Source organism: Grampus griseus (assembly GCF_964374135.1).
Source record: "Grampus griseus genome assembly, chromosome: 1".
NCBI classification, from domain to species: Eukaryota; Metazoa; Chordata; class Mammalia; order Artiodactyla; family Delphinidae; genus Grampus; species Grampus griseus.
The window spans coordinates 71,471,404-71,488,266 of NC_139017.1; the positions used below are offsets into that span (position 1 = coordinate 71,471,404).

Below are 16,863 nucleotides of genomic sequence, written 5' to 3' on the forward strand. Positions count from 1 at the left end.
TACCACTTCCCAAACCATGTAAGAACTTTACAACAGTTTTACTTTATATATCTACTCCTGCCTTTTGTGTTATTGATACTGTATTTTACTTCTTCATTTGTTTTAAACCCTACAAGACATTATTATTATTGTTACTGTCTTAACCAGTCAATATTGATTTATATTTATCACATAGTTAACCTTTCTTATGTCTTGATTCATCCTGAAGTTCTTTATTTTGCCTTCATCTTGGGTCATTTTTTTTCATCTTGAAGAATTTCCTTTAGTATTTCTTGCAGACCTGGTCTCCTGTCAATGAATTATCTCAGATTTTGTTTGTCTGGAAAAAAAATCTTAGTTTTGCCTTCATTTTTAAAAATTATTTTCACTGTGTATAGAATGTTAGGTTGTTCTTTTCCCTGCAGAACTTTAAGATGCATTCTGTTATATTCTGGTTTCCATTGTTTCTGTTGCAAATTCAGCTGTCAGTTTTGTTGTTACTTTGATAATTTGTCTTTTTTTCTTCTGCTTCTAAGATTTTCTCTGTTCTGGTTTTCAGCATTTTGACTATTATTTGTGTACTTGGGTTTTCTGTTTTTAATCTGCTTAGGGCTTGTAGAGCTGCTTGAATATGAGATTTGATATTTTATCAGTTAAAAACAATCCTTGTAAATATTTTTTTTAGATATCATTTCTGTTGTGGTCTCCTTCTTTTCTTCTGGTATTCCAGTTACATGTATGTTAGGTCTTTTCACCATGTCCCATGTGTATTGTTTTTTCTTTATATTCTTTTCTTTTTTCCTCCATGCATCAGTTTCTGCTGTTCTGTAGTCTAGTTCACTAATTCTCTGTTTTGCCGTGTCTTATCTATTAAATTTTTCATGCCAGTTTAGCACTATAGATTCTATGTGAAATTCTCCATCTTTTCCTTTATTTTCTTGAATGTGTTAATCATAATTATTTAAAAATCCTTTTTCTAATATCTGATTCACCCATAGGTCTTTTTTTTTTTTTTTTACTGTCCTCCCCCATCCCCTAGTGTTTTGGCATCTTGGTTCTTGCTATAATTTTTGATTGGATGCTGGACATTGTGGATGAAAAATTCTAGAGGCGTTGGTATTGTTATCTTCCTCTAAAGAGGGTTATGTTTTCTTCAGACAGGCAGATAATTTTGGAGGGTCACTTAAATTCTGCCAAGGGTTGGTTTTATGCTATATTAAGTCTACTTTGTTTCAACTTTATAGATTGTGGCCTATATTCCTAGTGGGTAGCTCTTCTGGGGTTTCAACACTTGTAAAAAAACTATAGTGTTTATGAAGACTTTTTCTCCTTTGCAAGACTTCAACTACAACCTCTGTCTTCCCAACACTTGTGTAGTGTAATCTTAGTTCCCCGACCAGGGATTGAACCCATGCCCCCTGCGGTGGAAGTGCGGAGTCCTAAGCACTGGACCGCCTGGGAATTCCCTGTGATTCAACCATAGTTTCTTTTTTTTTTTTTTTTTTTTTCCGGTACGCGGGCCTCTCACTGTTGTGGCCTCTCCTGTTGTGGAGCACAGGCTCTGGATGCACAGGCTCAGCAGCCATGGCTCACGGGTCGAACCACTCCACGGCATGTGGGTTCTTCCCAGACCGGGGCACGAACCCATGTCCCCTGCATTGGCAGGCGGACTCTCAACCACTATGCCACCAGGGAAGCCCTAAGCAGCTATTTTCATACAACAAAGCGACTTTGGTGATTTAGATATTACAGAACCCACCCATGTTTTTATTGACATCATCCATTTTGCAGTACATTTACAGTGCAAATTTACTTTCAACTTACTGCTTACATCATTAAATGTGCTTCTCAGCAAATACCTTGTTTTTAGCCACATCCCACCTTTCTCATAGAAGGAAAAATTAGATATTCTTCTTTATTCTAGTCTGATTTTTATAGAGTGGCTTCCTTTGTAAAATTTTTTAAATTTTAAAATTTTATTTATTTATTTATTTTTGGCTGGCCACTGCGGCATGTGGGATCTTAGTTCCCTGACCAGGGATCGAACCTGCGCCCCCTACAGTGGAAGCACGGAATCTTAATCACTGGACCGCCAGGGAAGTGCCTTTTTTGTTGTTGCTTTTGTTTTCCTTTTTTTAATTTTTAAATTTCAGTTCTTTAGAATTCTTAGGGTCAGTGGTATCCCAATATTTTAAAAGTAAGATAATAGATTAGTTCTAAAACAGAGTAAGATATGACTGAATTATCTGTGCTTTCTTGGATTGTCTGTGCAATGTATTAGAATTTGTTCAATTTTCCTTATAGACCCACATTCCCTATTAAACTCAGCCTTAAAATCAGAAATCAGAGGAGAAATAAGTGTGATGTGATTTAGGGGGATGTAATTAGATGAGATCGTGTAACCCCACAGTGATTACTTTGATTCTGTGTTTGTAATATAGCCATTCTGAATGGGAATTATGCTAACTCCAATGCTTTTTCCATTGAAAAGTATTTTCTGCAGCGAATTTTGTTATTTCCATTTTAATTTTGTGATAAGTTTTCTTCACAGTTCTTTAAAATTATTTTTTATGTTTGTCTTTATTGTATTTTTATTGGGGTTGAATGTTTTTCAGTGTATATTTTAAAGCAGTGTTACTCAAAGTGTGGTCTGAAAACCAGTGCTAGTTTGAGAACTATTTGTTACTGGTTTGAAACAAAATAAATCACGGAAACTGAGAATAAAACTTTAGAAATGTTGTAACATTTGACATTATGGCTATATTCTTACTTTATAAAAGTATGAGTCTACAGTGGATTGGTCAAAAACAAGACTAGTTTTTCACCACAGAGAGTTTGAGAAGCACTGTTTTAAAGGACAATTTGATTCCTCATCAACTATCTGTATAAAATTTTATTAATTTTAGCTGCTTCCATTGTAAATTTCCTTTTTTTGGTCTTCACTTCTATGAATTTTTGTTACATTTTGTAGATCTAAATTTCGTGAGGAAGATTTTATTTATTTAGGTTAATTTTTCGTTAATAACGCACTTTATTATTTCTGGTATAACATTAATAGTTTTAACTTGTGTCTTTCATACTTTTTTCCCCGGGTCAGTTTTTCAATTGACAGTGTTACCAACAACATGATAGGATATGAATATGAAGCTGAATCAAAACTTCTTTGGGTGTCAGAAATCCTTTTCTTGCTCTGCAACTACCAGGTCATTGTTTAAGTACTGGTAAAATGAGAAGGGAAAGGTGGATGGCAGAAACCAAGAACTGGCTAGATTGGTCTACATGAGAAAGGATGCAAGAGGGAAGGGAGGAGCAAAGAGAGGAGATTCAAGTGTGGTGAAGAGAGAAGAGTTTTGGAGTTTATGGAGGAAAGGGGTAAATGAGGTGAGAAGAGAGACTTTGGGAAAAGATATGTGTACAAAGGTTTTTAGACAGTTTTGTTGTGTATTATGCTATGTAATTCCCCTTTTGCTCCTTTCTCAAATGACCATCAGTAAAGAGCTTTGTCACTTTTCTGATGCATTCTAGAGTTTTGTATTTCTTTTGCATCTGTCACTTTGTTGGGATGTACCTCAAGGTAGCCCATTTTTTGTTTAGGTTACACAAATGTAAGATGTGTATGTTTGAATTCTACTTTTTTTTTTTTTTTTTTTACTTAAAAATCATTATCGGGCTTCTCTGGTGGCGCAGTGGTTGAGAATCTGCCTGCTAATGCAGGGGACACGGGTTTGAGCCCTGGTCTAGGAGGATCCCACATGCCGCGGAGCAACTAGGCCCGTGAGCCACAACTACTGAGCCTGCGCGTCTGGAGCCTGTGCTCCGCAACAAGAGAGGCCGTGATACTGAGAAGGCCCGCGCACCCGCGATGAAGAGTGGCCCCCGCTTGCCACAACTAGAGAAAGCCCTCGCACAGAAACGAAGACCCAACACAGCAAAAATTAATTAATTAATAAACTCCTACCCCCAACATCTTCTTTAAAAAAAAAAATCATTATCAAAATTTTTTCCATATCATTAAAATCTCTTTGTAGACATTTTTAACTTGTCCCCCCCCCCATCAATTGCTTAAAAAGACTATTTTTAATGGGTCAGTTACAGTCCAGTGCATGGTGTACCAGTGTTCACTTAATCATTTTTTTCATATTGGCTGTGCACACAAAAAATGTTGCCTACCTTTTCAGTAAACAATGAATGTTGCCTGCTGTCAAGGCATCAGCCACTGCAGCCATACCCCCACCCCACCCCCAAAGGGTGCACCCTGAGGGGAATTCAGGTTGGAGAAAAACAGGATACTGGCCCTAGATAGTTAAGATGCATAGCTAAGGAATAACTTCAATGAGCCAAGACTCTTGCATATTCCTCTACATAGAAAAGCACTAAAATCATTAACTTGAGATGTCTTTTTTTGCGATTAGCAGTAATCTTTTGACGTTCAATTACATGTATTTTTTTTTTTTTCCCCAGTGAAAACTTCTGTATATCCTGGCTTCTCCCTAACCTCTTTGGAGCAGTTCCTCAGAGCTATCTGAGAGGCTGTCTCCCAGGCTGTAGTCCTCAGTAAGGTCCCTGAATAAAACATAACTTGCAACTTTTAGGTTGTGTGTTTTTCTTCAGTCGACATTTAGGTGTTTTCCATGTTTTTGCTAAAATAATTAATGTTGAAATGAATAACTTGATTAGTCTTTACATGTGTAATTATTTCCTTAAGAAGAAGATTGGATTGAAAGTTACGAACATTTATCAAATTCTTGATATATATTCCCAAGTGCAAAAGCAATTGTTTGAAATTACTAATAATTTTTCACTGAGTAAACATTGCCAGGGTGCAGCTTGAAGGTCATAAAATCTTTTTTTTTGCGGTACACGGGCCTCTCACTGTTGTGGCCTCTCCTGTTGCGGAGCACAGGCTCTGGACGCGCAGGCTCAGCGGCCATGGCTCACGGGCCCAGCTGCTCTGCGGCATGTGGGATCTTCCCAGACCGGGGCACGAACCTGTGTCCCCTGCATCGGCAGGCGGACTCTCAACCACTGCGCCACCAGGGAAGCCCCATAAAATCTTTTTAAACCAAAAAGGTTGTCTTGATGTTAATCTTCTCTAACCCCTTGTTTTCAGACGGTAGCAGACCAAAAAGTATCAGAGAGATGAGAACCTCATTTTGGTGTTGCGTGATAATCTACTTCAAGACTTAACAGATTCTAATAATCAAGAAGCTTTTCCTTTTATCTGGTTATATATGTGCTCCTTTCTTGTAGAATAGAGGTACTTCATCCCCTCCCCCCTTTTTTAATCAGAGTGGATTTTTTTTTATTGATTTGCTCCTTGTTTTTTTCTTTTCTTGACTCAGTGTAATAATAATAATGATAAATTACATTTGTATAATATTTCATTGGCTATAAAGCACTTTGATATATATTATTTCACTTAATATGCGTGGCATCCCTGATGGGAAGATATCTGTATTTTATAAAAGAAAAAAATAAGATTATTGCCAAGGCAACCCAGTTAAGTTATAGATCTGGGACATAAACCTGGGTTTCTGATATATTATCTGGGTAGTATGGAGTAATAATTAAGACAGAGTTCTAGAGCTAGAGTGCTTGGCTTTAAAACATGGCTTTGTCATTATTAGCTCTTAGGAAAGTTTCTTAATCTTTCTGCCTCAGTTTCTTCCTCTGTACAGTGGGAAAAATAATAGTCCCTACCTCATAGGGTTGTTATGAGGAGTAAGTGAATTAATATGTATAAAGTGTGTAGAAGAATGCCTGACATAAAAGGAATATTCAGTGAATGTTAGGTGTTATTACTACAACAGTACTACCACATCTGCCTTTACCACCGCTGTTATATCTTAGTCTTCTTTGATTTCCAGGGCCAGACAGCTGGCCTTTTCTTTTACTGGCGGCTTTTTGGGTTAAGTTCCGGGAGCAGTTGCTTTGGTGATTCTTGTGATGTTCTTGGTTTATTTGCAGAAGAGCAAGACAGTGAAGAAAACGAGAAAAGGCGAAAAAAGAAAAAGGGTACCAAGAGGAAAAGAGATGGAAAGGGTCAAGAAGAAGGGACTTTGGCTTGTGACCTGAAGCTGGATGACATGCTTGACCGCACCTTAGAGGACGGCGCCAAGCAGCACAACCTAACAGCAGTCAACGTGCGAAACATCCTTCATGTGAGTAAGACGGGGGCAGCCGTGTAATGGGAATAGAACTCTTTCACCAGGAGCAAATAAAAGTTCTCAGGAAACTCTTGAGTCTTGGTGTGTGAATTACTAATTTTGTGAGTTCCCTGTGGCAAAATATTTTACATTTCAGGGTAGCCTTCTCTTTGCACTCAGCAGAAGTTTGAAATGTGAACACATGTGAAAGAACTTAATTGGGAAGATAAACTATTACTCTGCTTCCTTCCACTGATTTGATTGTTTATTGTTTAGCATATTCAAAGATAATGGAAGATGATAATGTTCACAGTGGATTTACTCTTGTGGGTCAATGTGTCTTAAAAGATGCCCAGTTTACAGTCCTTTGCACATATGCAAATACTCTTCTTTGCTATGTAGCAGTACAGCTATTTATAAAGCCTTTGCTGTTTATTACTGTTTCTCTTAAGCAGATAGTTAACCTGAGAATTTTTTTTTTGAGCCATTCCTGTTAGTATCAGCTAATGAGATTGGTCCATTTGCTTGCTACATTGTTGGAAGCTGTGTGCTTCTCTCCAAAACTTCCTTCTTTGCTTTCAGTTGCCTTGCTCTACTCTAATCTGAAATCATTTGTGTATCTAGCGCTCGTTTATCCTCTACATATATCTAGCAGAGTTACAGAGACATGAGTATTATCTAGATGATACATCTTTGTTGCATAAAGTGAAATTTCATCTTTCTCCAGGAAGTAATCACAAATGAACATGTAGTCGCTATGATGAAAGCAGCCATCAGTGAGACGGAGGATATGCCAATGTTTGTGAGTAGTTATCGTTCTTTCAGTGTCATGGAACAGAACTGTCTGTAAACTGGCTAAGTGTAGTGAGTTGTTTACAAACTCACTTGGGAGTTTTTAAATAATTTGGCAGTTGGGGGCAAACTCAAGAATCACTCGATGATTTTTATTGACTGTTTTCTTCTCATTTTCCCTTCTTAGGAACCCAAAATGACACGCTCTAAACTGAAGGAAGTGGTGGAAAAAGGAGTGGTGGGTGTTCTGTTTTTTCTTTATTGTTTATTTAGCTTTGTTAATAGTATATAATTCCAGGTTATTTGTAGGGAAAAAATATAGGAAATATTTATTATGATCTGGGTTTGACTCCTTAAAGAAATATTTGTAAAAGGCAAATAGACATGTGGAGATGCAATATATGAAATCATTATCATAGTTTATTTTTATTTTAGTTGCTTTTTTGGAAGTGCTAGGTAGATAACCATTTGGAGCGGTTGAAAGCAATGAGTGATGACAGTTTTTCTATTCATGTTGTGAGATATGTGGTGAAGTGTTTAAAGTAGTGTATTTCAAATTGTGTTCCAGGGACTAGTTGCATCAAGATCACCCTGGTATGGGGTTTCTCAAGAGTGCTTATTAAAAATGCACATTCTTGGGCTCACCTCAGACCTAGGAATCAGGACCCATGGGTAGGGCCTGGGAATATGCATTGTTGAAAGCACAACAGTACATTCTTTTGCCCACTAAAGTATGAGAACCTCTTGAAGACTTTTGAAGCATTCTGATACAGCAAGCTCTTTGATGCTGGGCACTGTGTTCTATCTGCTTAACAAGCACTTGTCCAGTTTGTGCTTACCTTCTGCGACAAGGCAGGTGATAGTCCTGAGGGAGTCCATTCTATCTCTGATAGTAAGAAAGATTTGCCATATGGACCCAAAATGCATACTGTAGTTTTTGTCTGTTTGTCTGGTTCTGTTCCTTGCAGCCCTGTAGAAGAAATGTCTGTTCCTCTTCCATGTGACCTTTCCTCTAGTTGAAGAAAACCAATATATCTTTTTATAACATTCTTTTCTTGCTAAACGTCCCCTAATTTTTTATTGATCTTCATGTGACAAGGCTTTGAGTACCTTCACCAATCTGATCCTTTTCTTCTGCATGTGCCGAGTTTGTCCATATCCTTTTAAAAGTATGCCTTAAGTGGATCTAGTGCTTCAGATAGGGTTTAACTAGTATAGATTAAAGTTAGGTTGGGACTTCCCTGGCATTCCAGTGGTTAAGACTCTGAGCTTCCACTGCAGGGGTACAGGTTCAGTCTCTGGTCAGGGAACTAAGATCCTGCATGCCGCATGGTGCAGCCAAAAAAAAAGTAAAATAGGGCTTCCCTGGTGGCGCGGTGGTTGAGAGTCCGCCTGCCGATGCAGGGGACACGGGTTTGTGCCCCGGTCTGGGAGGATCCCACGTGCCGCGCAGCGGCTGGGCCCGTGAGCCATGGCCGCTGAGTCTGCGCGTCTGGAGTCTGTGCTCCGCAATGGGAGAGGCCACAGCAGTGAGGCCCGCGTACCGAAAAAAAAATAAAAATAAAAAAATAAAGTTAGGTTATTCCCTCAGTGTTCAGATTCCATATTTCCCTTAATGCAGCCTAAGGTTGCATTGGCTTTTTTTTTTTTTTAATATGCCAAAGACATACATTTTAGGGTGGCAAATTCTGCCCCCCTATGCACTGGCTTTTTTTGACAGCCACATCGTATATATATATTTGTATATATTTGTCTAATTGACTAACCCTGGTTGCATAAAGTGAAATTTCATGTTTCTCCAGAAAGTAATCACAAATGAACATGTGGTAGCTATGATGAAAGCAGCCATCAGTGTGACAGAAGTTCTATGAAGTCTACCTGACATAGAATATAATTAACATTAATTCCATATTTGATTAAAAAAACCCAGGGAGATCCAAATCAGGCTCTGGATTATGTCTACCAACCACGTATATAGTTGCAGAGAAGGTAGACAACCCAAGGCTATAGTTTATGTGGGGAGAGCAAAGATTAGAGTCCATTTCTCTTGCTTCTTAATCTTAATAGACTGACTCCTTCCTGATGGATTTGGCAGTAGGAAAATTGATTGGTTTAGAAACAAACATGAGAAGAGGTATGGACCTGAATCACATCATTCCCTTTACCCTGTATTGGGCCTGGCTCCACAGAGCTAGATAAGTAGCCACAACATGGCAGGGCTGAGGAGATGTGGAGGGCCTAAGGCTCCTTATAGAGACAGAACCTAAGGGTCTATTGGATTTTGTTCATGATGATTTCGTTTGGGTCACAGTTAGATGGTCAAGAAATTATGCACTCCAGTGGTATTGTGTCAGGAGTATGTAAGAGGTTTTAAAGAATTCTTTAAAAACTTCCCCCCACCAACTCTATTGTTTTATTTTTAAAATTTATTTATTTTATTTATTTATTTTTGGCTGCATTGGGTCTTCATTGCTGCACACGGGCACAGGGTTTCTCTAGTTGCAGCGGTGGTGGGGGCTACTCTTCTTTGCGGTGCGCGGGCTTCTCATTATGGTGGCTTCTCTCATTGCGGGGCATGGGCTCTAGGCGCTCAGGCTTCAGGAGTTGCGGCACACGGGCTCAGTAGTTGTGGCTTGCGGGTTCTAGAGTGCATGCTCAGTAGTTGTGGTGCATAGGCTTTGTTGCTCCGCGGCATGTGGGATCTTCCCAGAGCAGGGCTTGAACCCGTGTCCCCTGCATTGGCAGGCGGATTCTTAACCACTGCGCCACCAGGGAAGCCCCTCTATTGTTTTAAAATCCTGAAAAAGTTGAAAAGAATTTTACAGTGAATCTAGATTCCATCTAGATCTAACAATGTTAAATTCTGCCATATTTGCTTTATCTCTCTCTGTGTCTGTCTATTGTTTTTTCCTGGACTACTTGAAAAGAAGTTGTGTACGACTTGACACTTCACCCCGAAATCCTTCCCTAAGAACTTTTCATGGCTAGCTTTTTGGAGGCATACTTATGGTGGATTTATGTAATTGATTAAGACATACTGATGGCAAAAGGCTGCTATCACCTGTAGTATCCTAGGTTTGTGTACTATTGTAGTTTATAAATAGTTTTCATATTTATTATTCTGTGTGAACCCAAGCTGTAATATAAAGTAGACAATATAGACACTTTGTCCATTTATGGGTAATACAGATTCTTACTAGGTTTAAGGCAGAGATGCTAATGATGAAATAGATTCATCTCTCCTTTTCTTCTGCCAAGCTCTGACAAATATTTGACAGTGTAGATCAGTACCCCTACATCACTGCAGCTACGTGTTAGTCTGATGGCTCCTTGTGATGGTAAAGAAGTAAAAATGAAAAATAGTCTATTTTGGTTAAGGGAACTTAACTGTTTATGTTCTTTGTTGGTAGGTAATTCCAACATGGAATATTTCACCAATTAAGAAGGCCAATGAAATTAAGGTAAAGTTGGAAGAGGTAATTCTTATTCTTTTCCAGAAAGACTTCATCAGTTTCGAAATGCTTCTATTTGTTAACTTTTTTGGACCTATGTATTTATTTAAATTCCAGGTTTGTTTTTTTTCCATTTCATTAGTCTTAGGTTTGACTCTCATGCTAGAAATCTTTTTAACTCCTGCCTCTTATTACTTGCTGTAGCTGCTTGTTGTGCTCTTAGGATTTTTTTTTTCCTGCTCTGCTTTCTTCCCTTTATTTCCCAAATACATATGATTCGTGTTTTCTATTATTTTATTTTTTTCTATAATTGTACTTATGTAGCCTCCTCAGTTTGTGGATATCCACCTTGAAGACGATGATTCCTCAGATGAAGAGTACCAGCCCGATGATGAAGAAGAAGATGAGACTGCTGAAGAGGTCAGTGGTTACCTGTGTGAGTGTTAGTTGATAATATAGAAAAAAGTTGGCTCCACAAGGCAGAGTGTACTTTGCTTCCTTAGTAATATCACTTGTTCTATACAGAGGGTTGAAACACAGTTCTTTTTTCTACTCATTTCTTTGCATAAATCTAAGACTGTGACTCCTCTTCATGCTCCCTTGATTTTTTCATGTCTTGTATTATGAAATATAACGCACATATAACATGCAGAACTGTGCATAGGATAAAAAAATATACAGCTTAAATAACTATAAAGCTAATCCTTATGAAACTTCCTTAAAGTCATTAAGTATAACATTGCCAGACACCTCTTATCACAGTCACTTTTCTTCCCCTTTAGACAGCCACTATCTTGACTTTTTGGTAATTACTTCCTTGCTTATCTTTCTACTTATATCACCTAAATATGCAGCTCTACACACTGTGTTCAATTTTTTACTGTTTCTGAACCTTAGGTAAATGGAACAATAGTCTGTTCTTTTGTGTGGCTTTTTTTTTTTTTTTTTTTGGTTCAACACAAGTCATTTGAGATTCATTTATACTGTTGCTTGTAGCTATAGTTCGTTCATTTTCGTAGTTAATGTAATATTCTATTTCTTAATTTGTTCTTTGACTTGTTTGTTAAAGGATTTTAAATCAATGCCTTACAGTTTTACAGAGTTTACAATGCTGATGAGGATAGAGATCTGATCCCTGTTCCTACATTCAGCAAATTAAGCTTTTATTTAAATTTTATTCTCTTACTCTAATTCAGTGATTGATATTTTGTGATTCATTCTATTGAGGTACTTCAAACTCAGTGAATGAGGTAGGGGCATACATGTGAAAGTGAACTGGATTTGTTTTGTAGAGTTTATTGGAAAGTGATGTTGAAAGCACTGCTTCGTCTCCACGTGGGGCAAAGAAATCCAGATTGAGGCAGTCTTCTGAGATGACTGAAACAGATGAGGAGAGTGGCATATTATCAGAGGTAAATCCACATCATACTAGCAAGATAAATTAGAGATGCTCTATAAGTAGATTATTTAACTGTATAAATGGATCATTTATCCATGGTGATTCTAAGCTGTCACCCTTTGCCAAACATGATTCGAGATCAGTAATCATGCCATTTTCTTCCTGGTATTTGTGACTAGTTATAACTGAATTTCAAATTCCGTTAAGTCAGTGAACAGTTAAGACAAAACTGGAACTCAGTGACAGGGAGAGTTCTTATTAAGGGGCCAAATGTGAGTGACTGGCAGAGTTTCTTTCCTTCTACACTTCTCTTTTTTGTATGTGTTTTCTAATATTGTTCTAAAGCCATTTTTATTGTATTTCCCCGCTTTTGATAACCTAAGTAGCATCCTGTTGGCTTCATTGGAAATAGGATGAAACCTAATTAGATTAATGTACTTGACAGTGCCTTTGTTTTTATATATACCTCTATCTAGATGGGAGGAGAAAGATTGCTAGCATATGAAAAACATGCTTCTCTCCTCCCGCTTTTTTTTTTTTTCTCTTCCCTTCCTCCCTTTAATTTTTAACATACTTGCCCCTTTTAATCAGGCTGAGAAAGTCACCACACCTGCCATTAGGCACATCAGTGCTGAGGTGGTGCCCATGGGGCCTCCGCCCCCACCAAAGCCCAAACAGACCAAGGATAGTACTTTCATGGAGAAGTTGCATGCAGTAGATGAGGAGCTGGCTTCCAGTCCAGTCTGCATGGATTCTTTCCAGGTAAACATAACTCTAAATTGCTGAAAAAGTCAAACGGAATAATTTAGTCATTGCTCAGATTGGGAAGGGAGAAGGGAAGATATTAAATTTTGATACAGTTAGTAACAGTCATGAAATTATAGGTCTTTGGTACTCTAGTTTGTACTGTTTTATTGTAAGTGAGAATTAAGTGAGAATGGCAGTTCCTAAGGAAGAAATAAGGTATGTGACAGAGAGCATTTTAAAATGTGGAACATAGGAACAACCTTCAGCCAGATTCCTCAAATATTAACCTTTACCACAATTGCTTTATCATTTTCTCCTTCTTTCTCTCTCTCTGTACACATTTATCTTTTCCTGAATTGCTGTAGAGTGTGTTGCAGTCATGATGCGCTTTTACCCCTAAATATCTTAGTGTATATTTCCTACAGATGAGGACGTTTGATTATGAAAATAAGGATATGTAATATTAATAGTCTATTAAAATCCTTATTTGGATTTTGCCAATTGTCCCAATAATATCTTTTATATAAAACAAAAGAAAAATGATTTTTTTTTTGTGATCCGGGATCCAGTCTAGGATTACGTGTTGTATTTAGTCGTCTTTTCTCTTAGACTCTTTTTATTGGGAACAGTTTCTCAAAGTTTCATAACCTTGACATTTTTGAACCTTATAGAGCAATTATTTTACAGAATGTTCCTCAATTTTGACTTTTCTTATACTTCCTCATAATTAGATTCCGGTTATGCACTTTTGGCACAAATATCACAAAAGTGATATGTCCTTTTTATTGCATCATATCAGGAGGCACGTAAATTCCGTCATGTTAAATTTGATCACGTGGTTAAGGTGGTGTCTGCTTGTTTTCCTCGCTGTAAAATTATTATTTTTCCATTTTTAAATTAATGTGTATCTTTGAGGCAAAATATCTTTTCACCCACTAATTTTAACATCCATTGCTTGTTCTTGATTGAAACAGTCATTACTATGGTTACTGTCAAATGATGACTTTCTAGATTCCATCATTAGACAGTTCTTCTTTTTTTTTTTAAAAAAATTTTTATTTATTTATTTTTCTTTTGGCTGTGCTGCGTGGCATGTAGGATCCTAGTTCCCTGACCAGGGATCAAACCCACACCCTCTGATTGGAAGCATGGAGTCTTAACCACTGGACTGCCACGGAAGTCCCAACCAGTTATTATTATTTTTTTTAACATCTTTATTGGAGTATAATTGTTTTACAATGTTGTGTTAGTTTCTCATATATAACAAGCTACATGTGTACATATATCCCCATATCCTCTCCCTCCCACCCTCCCTATCCCACCCCTCTAGGTGGGCACAAAGCACCGGGCTGATCTCCCTGTGCTGTGTAGCTACTTCCCACCAGCTGTCTATTTTACATTTTGTAGTGTATATATGTTAATGCTACTCTCTCACTTCGTCCCAGCTTATCCTTCCCCCTGGCCGCGCGCAACTGGCCGCACTCTCTAGAGCCTGCACACCACAACTAGAGAGAAGCCCTCATGCCACACAAAAGATCCTGTGTGCCACAACTAAGACCCGAAGCAGCCAAATAAATAAATAAATATTTTAAAAAGTAAAAATTAAAAAAAGATACTTCTCTTAAAGTATCTTTTTAGAAAAAGAAAGGAATAGACATACAGATCAGTAGAACAGAATTGAGAGTCTAGAAATAAACTCTTAAATTTATTGGTCAATTAATCTTTGACAAGTGTTCCAAGACCAATTAATGGGAAGAGAATAGTCTTTCAACAAATGGTGCTGTGACAACTGGAAATCCACATGCAAGAGTAGAAAGTTAGACCCTTACCTTACACCACACTCAAAAAGTTAACTCAAAATAGATTATTGACTTAAATGTAAGGGCTAAAATTATAGAACTCTTAGAACAAAGCATAGAGTAAATCTTTGTGACCTTTGATTAGGCAGTGGTTTCTTAATACAATACCAAAAGCACAAATGACAAAAAGAATAGGTACATTGGACCTCGTCACAATTAAAAACTTTTGTGCCTCAGAGGATACATCAAAAAAGTGGAGACAACCCAGAAAGTGGGAGAAAGTAATTGCAAATCACATATCTGGTAAGGGTCTTGTATCTGTAATATATAATGAACTCTTGTAAGTCAACAATAAAAAGACAACCGAATTTAAAAATGGGCAAAGAGTATGAGTAGACATTATTCATTTCTTTTTTTCTTAATAAAAAGGAATGAGGGGCTTCCCTGGCGATGCAGTGGTTAAGAATCCATCTGCCAATGCAGGGGACACAGGTTTGAGCCCTGGTCTGAGAAGATCCCACATGCCATGGAGCAACTAAGCCTGTGCGCTACAACTACTGAGCCTGCGCTCTAGAGCCCGTGAGCCACAACTGAAGCGTGCACACCTAGAGCCTGGGCTCTGCAATGAGAGAAGCCACAGCAGTGAGAAGCCCGCTTGCAGCAACGAAGACCCAACACAGCCAAAAATAAAATAGAGTAAATAAATTTTATTACAAAAAAAAAGGAATGAGTACTGATACATGCTACAAAATGGATGAACTTTGAAAACATGCTAAGTGAAAGAAGCCAGAGACAAAAGGCCACATATTGTATGATTCCTTTTATTTATTTTAAAAAATATTTATTTATTTATTTATTTTGGCTGTGCCGGGTCTTCGTTGTGGCGTGTAGGATCTTTTTAATTGTGGCATGTAGACTTCTTAGTTGCGGCATGCAGACTCTTAGTTGCGGTATGTGAACTCTTAGTTGCAGCACACGTGTGGGATCTAGTTCCCCAACCAGCGATCAAACCCAGGCCCCCTGCATTGGGAGCGTGGAGTCTTACCCAGTGGACCACCAGGGAAGTCCCTATGATTCCTTTTATATAAAATGTCCAGCATAAGCAAATCCATAGAGACAGAAAGATTAGTGGGTATCAGAGACTGGGATCATGGAAGAATGGGGAGCTACCACTAAGGGAAATGGCTTTTCTTTTTGGGGTGATGAAAATGTTTTGGAATTAGATAGTGGTGATGGTCACACAAGTCTGTGAATATAGTAAGATCCACTCAGTTATACACTTTAAAGGAGTGAGTTTTATGGTGTGTAAATTATATCTTAATAAAGCTCTTATAAATGTTCCTGAAATGTTGGTTTTAAAACTGATATCATTATAAGGTGCAAGGATATATTGTACAAGGGGAATATAGCCAATATTTTATAAGAACTATAAATGGAGTATAACCTTTAAAAAAAAAAGACATTGGCTCCTACCAAAAAAAATTTGATATGATTATCCTTAAAGTTTCTCAGACAAAGAATAATAAATCCATATGGTTTAGAGAAGAGACCTTGTGTTTTAAGCTAAGAAGAGAAACACACAGGATATGATGAAGTTTGGAGAAGTTGAAAGCATTAGGCATTCAGTGATATGTTTTTATTTCCTTCTCCATTGGCTAGCCCATGGATGACAGTCTCATTGCATTCAGAACTCGCTCTAAGATGCCTCTGAAAGATGTTCCCCTGGGGCAACTAGAGGCAGAGCTCCGAGCTCCAGACATCACCCCAGACATGTATGACCCCAACACAGCAGATGATGAGGATTGGAAGATGTGGCTGGGGGGACTTATGAATGATGATGTGGGGAATGAAGGTAAGTGGTTTTGTTTGCATTTAATATCTACTCTGTCCATGGTCTCTGGTAAAATTTTCATTAGTTAAAAGCTTAAAGAAAGGGGTGTTTTTGGTTAAATTCCACTCCCCCTCCTTTTTGTTTTTGTTAAAGAGTCTTTTGGGGAATCTTTAGAATGCTAAGATTCCTCTCCTGAAACATAAACGTACATATAATTTTACATATGATTTCACGAGAGTGCATTGACTCACTCAAAGACTGTCATGTTAGTTAAGGTTCTTCCTGATGCAGGTGAAACGTCCTAACTCTCAACTTGCTGAAGTTGAGAATCCTAACTCTCAACTTGCTGAATGAAACCAGACTTTGGGAAGAGCAGAAAAACCTACAGTGGAATTGAGACCCACTTTCCCTCTCAACAGCTGTCATCTCTACTTTTTGTCAGTCAACTCCATTCTCAAACCTGTTTTTTTCTACAAGGCTGGAACTATGATCATAAGCACATCATTCACTTCTTGGTTTGTCCCCCCATCAGAAGAACTCTCTGCTACAGGCTCCAGTTTGAAAAATCTAGAGGAACAACTGATTGGTTGGGTTTGATCACATGCCCACTGTCTTGGTATTGCATGGCTTTGATAGGGAGACTGTTTCAGCATGGAGTCCTGTGATTGGCAGCACCTTGTAAACAACGGGGTTGGAGTAAGCAGTTACCCAAAAGAAG

The 16,863-nt window shown here is 38.0% G+C and overlaps 1 protein-coding gene across 7 annotated transcripts in view; it reads left to right on the plus strand.

Annotated features, from left to right (window-relative positions):
• GON4L (gon-4 like) overlaps nt 1-16,863 on the plus strand; it is an 89,051-nt gene that overhangs the window by 20,884 nt on the left and 51,304 nt on the right. For 6 of the 7 annotated variants that reach the window (XM_082659476.1, XM_082659471.1, XM_082659473.1 and 3 more), the window contains 8 exons: nt 5,947-6,140; nt 6,853-6,927; nt 7,105-7,155; nt 10,328-10,378; nt 10,694-10,789; nt 11,662-11,781; nt 12,360-12,530; nt 15,974-16,166. In XM_082659476.1, coding sequence (XP_082515602.1) covers nt 5,947-6,140; nt 6,853-6,927; nt 7,105-7,155; nt 10,328-10,378; nt 10,694-10,789; nt 11,662-11,781; nt 12,360-12,530; nt 15,974-16,166 — 951 coding nt within the window. Of the gene's footprint in view, nt 1-5,179; nt 5,237-5,946; nt 6,141-6,852; nt 6,928-7,104; nt 7,156-10,327; nt 10,379-10,693; nt 10,790-11,661; nt 11,782-12,359; nt 12,531-15,973; nt 16,167-16,863 lie in introns of those variants that run through there. The other variant, XM_082659477.1, reaches the window with a different exon arrangement.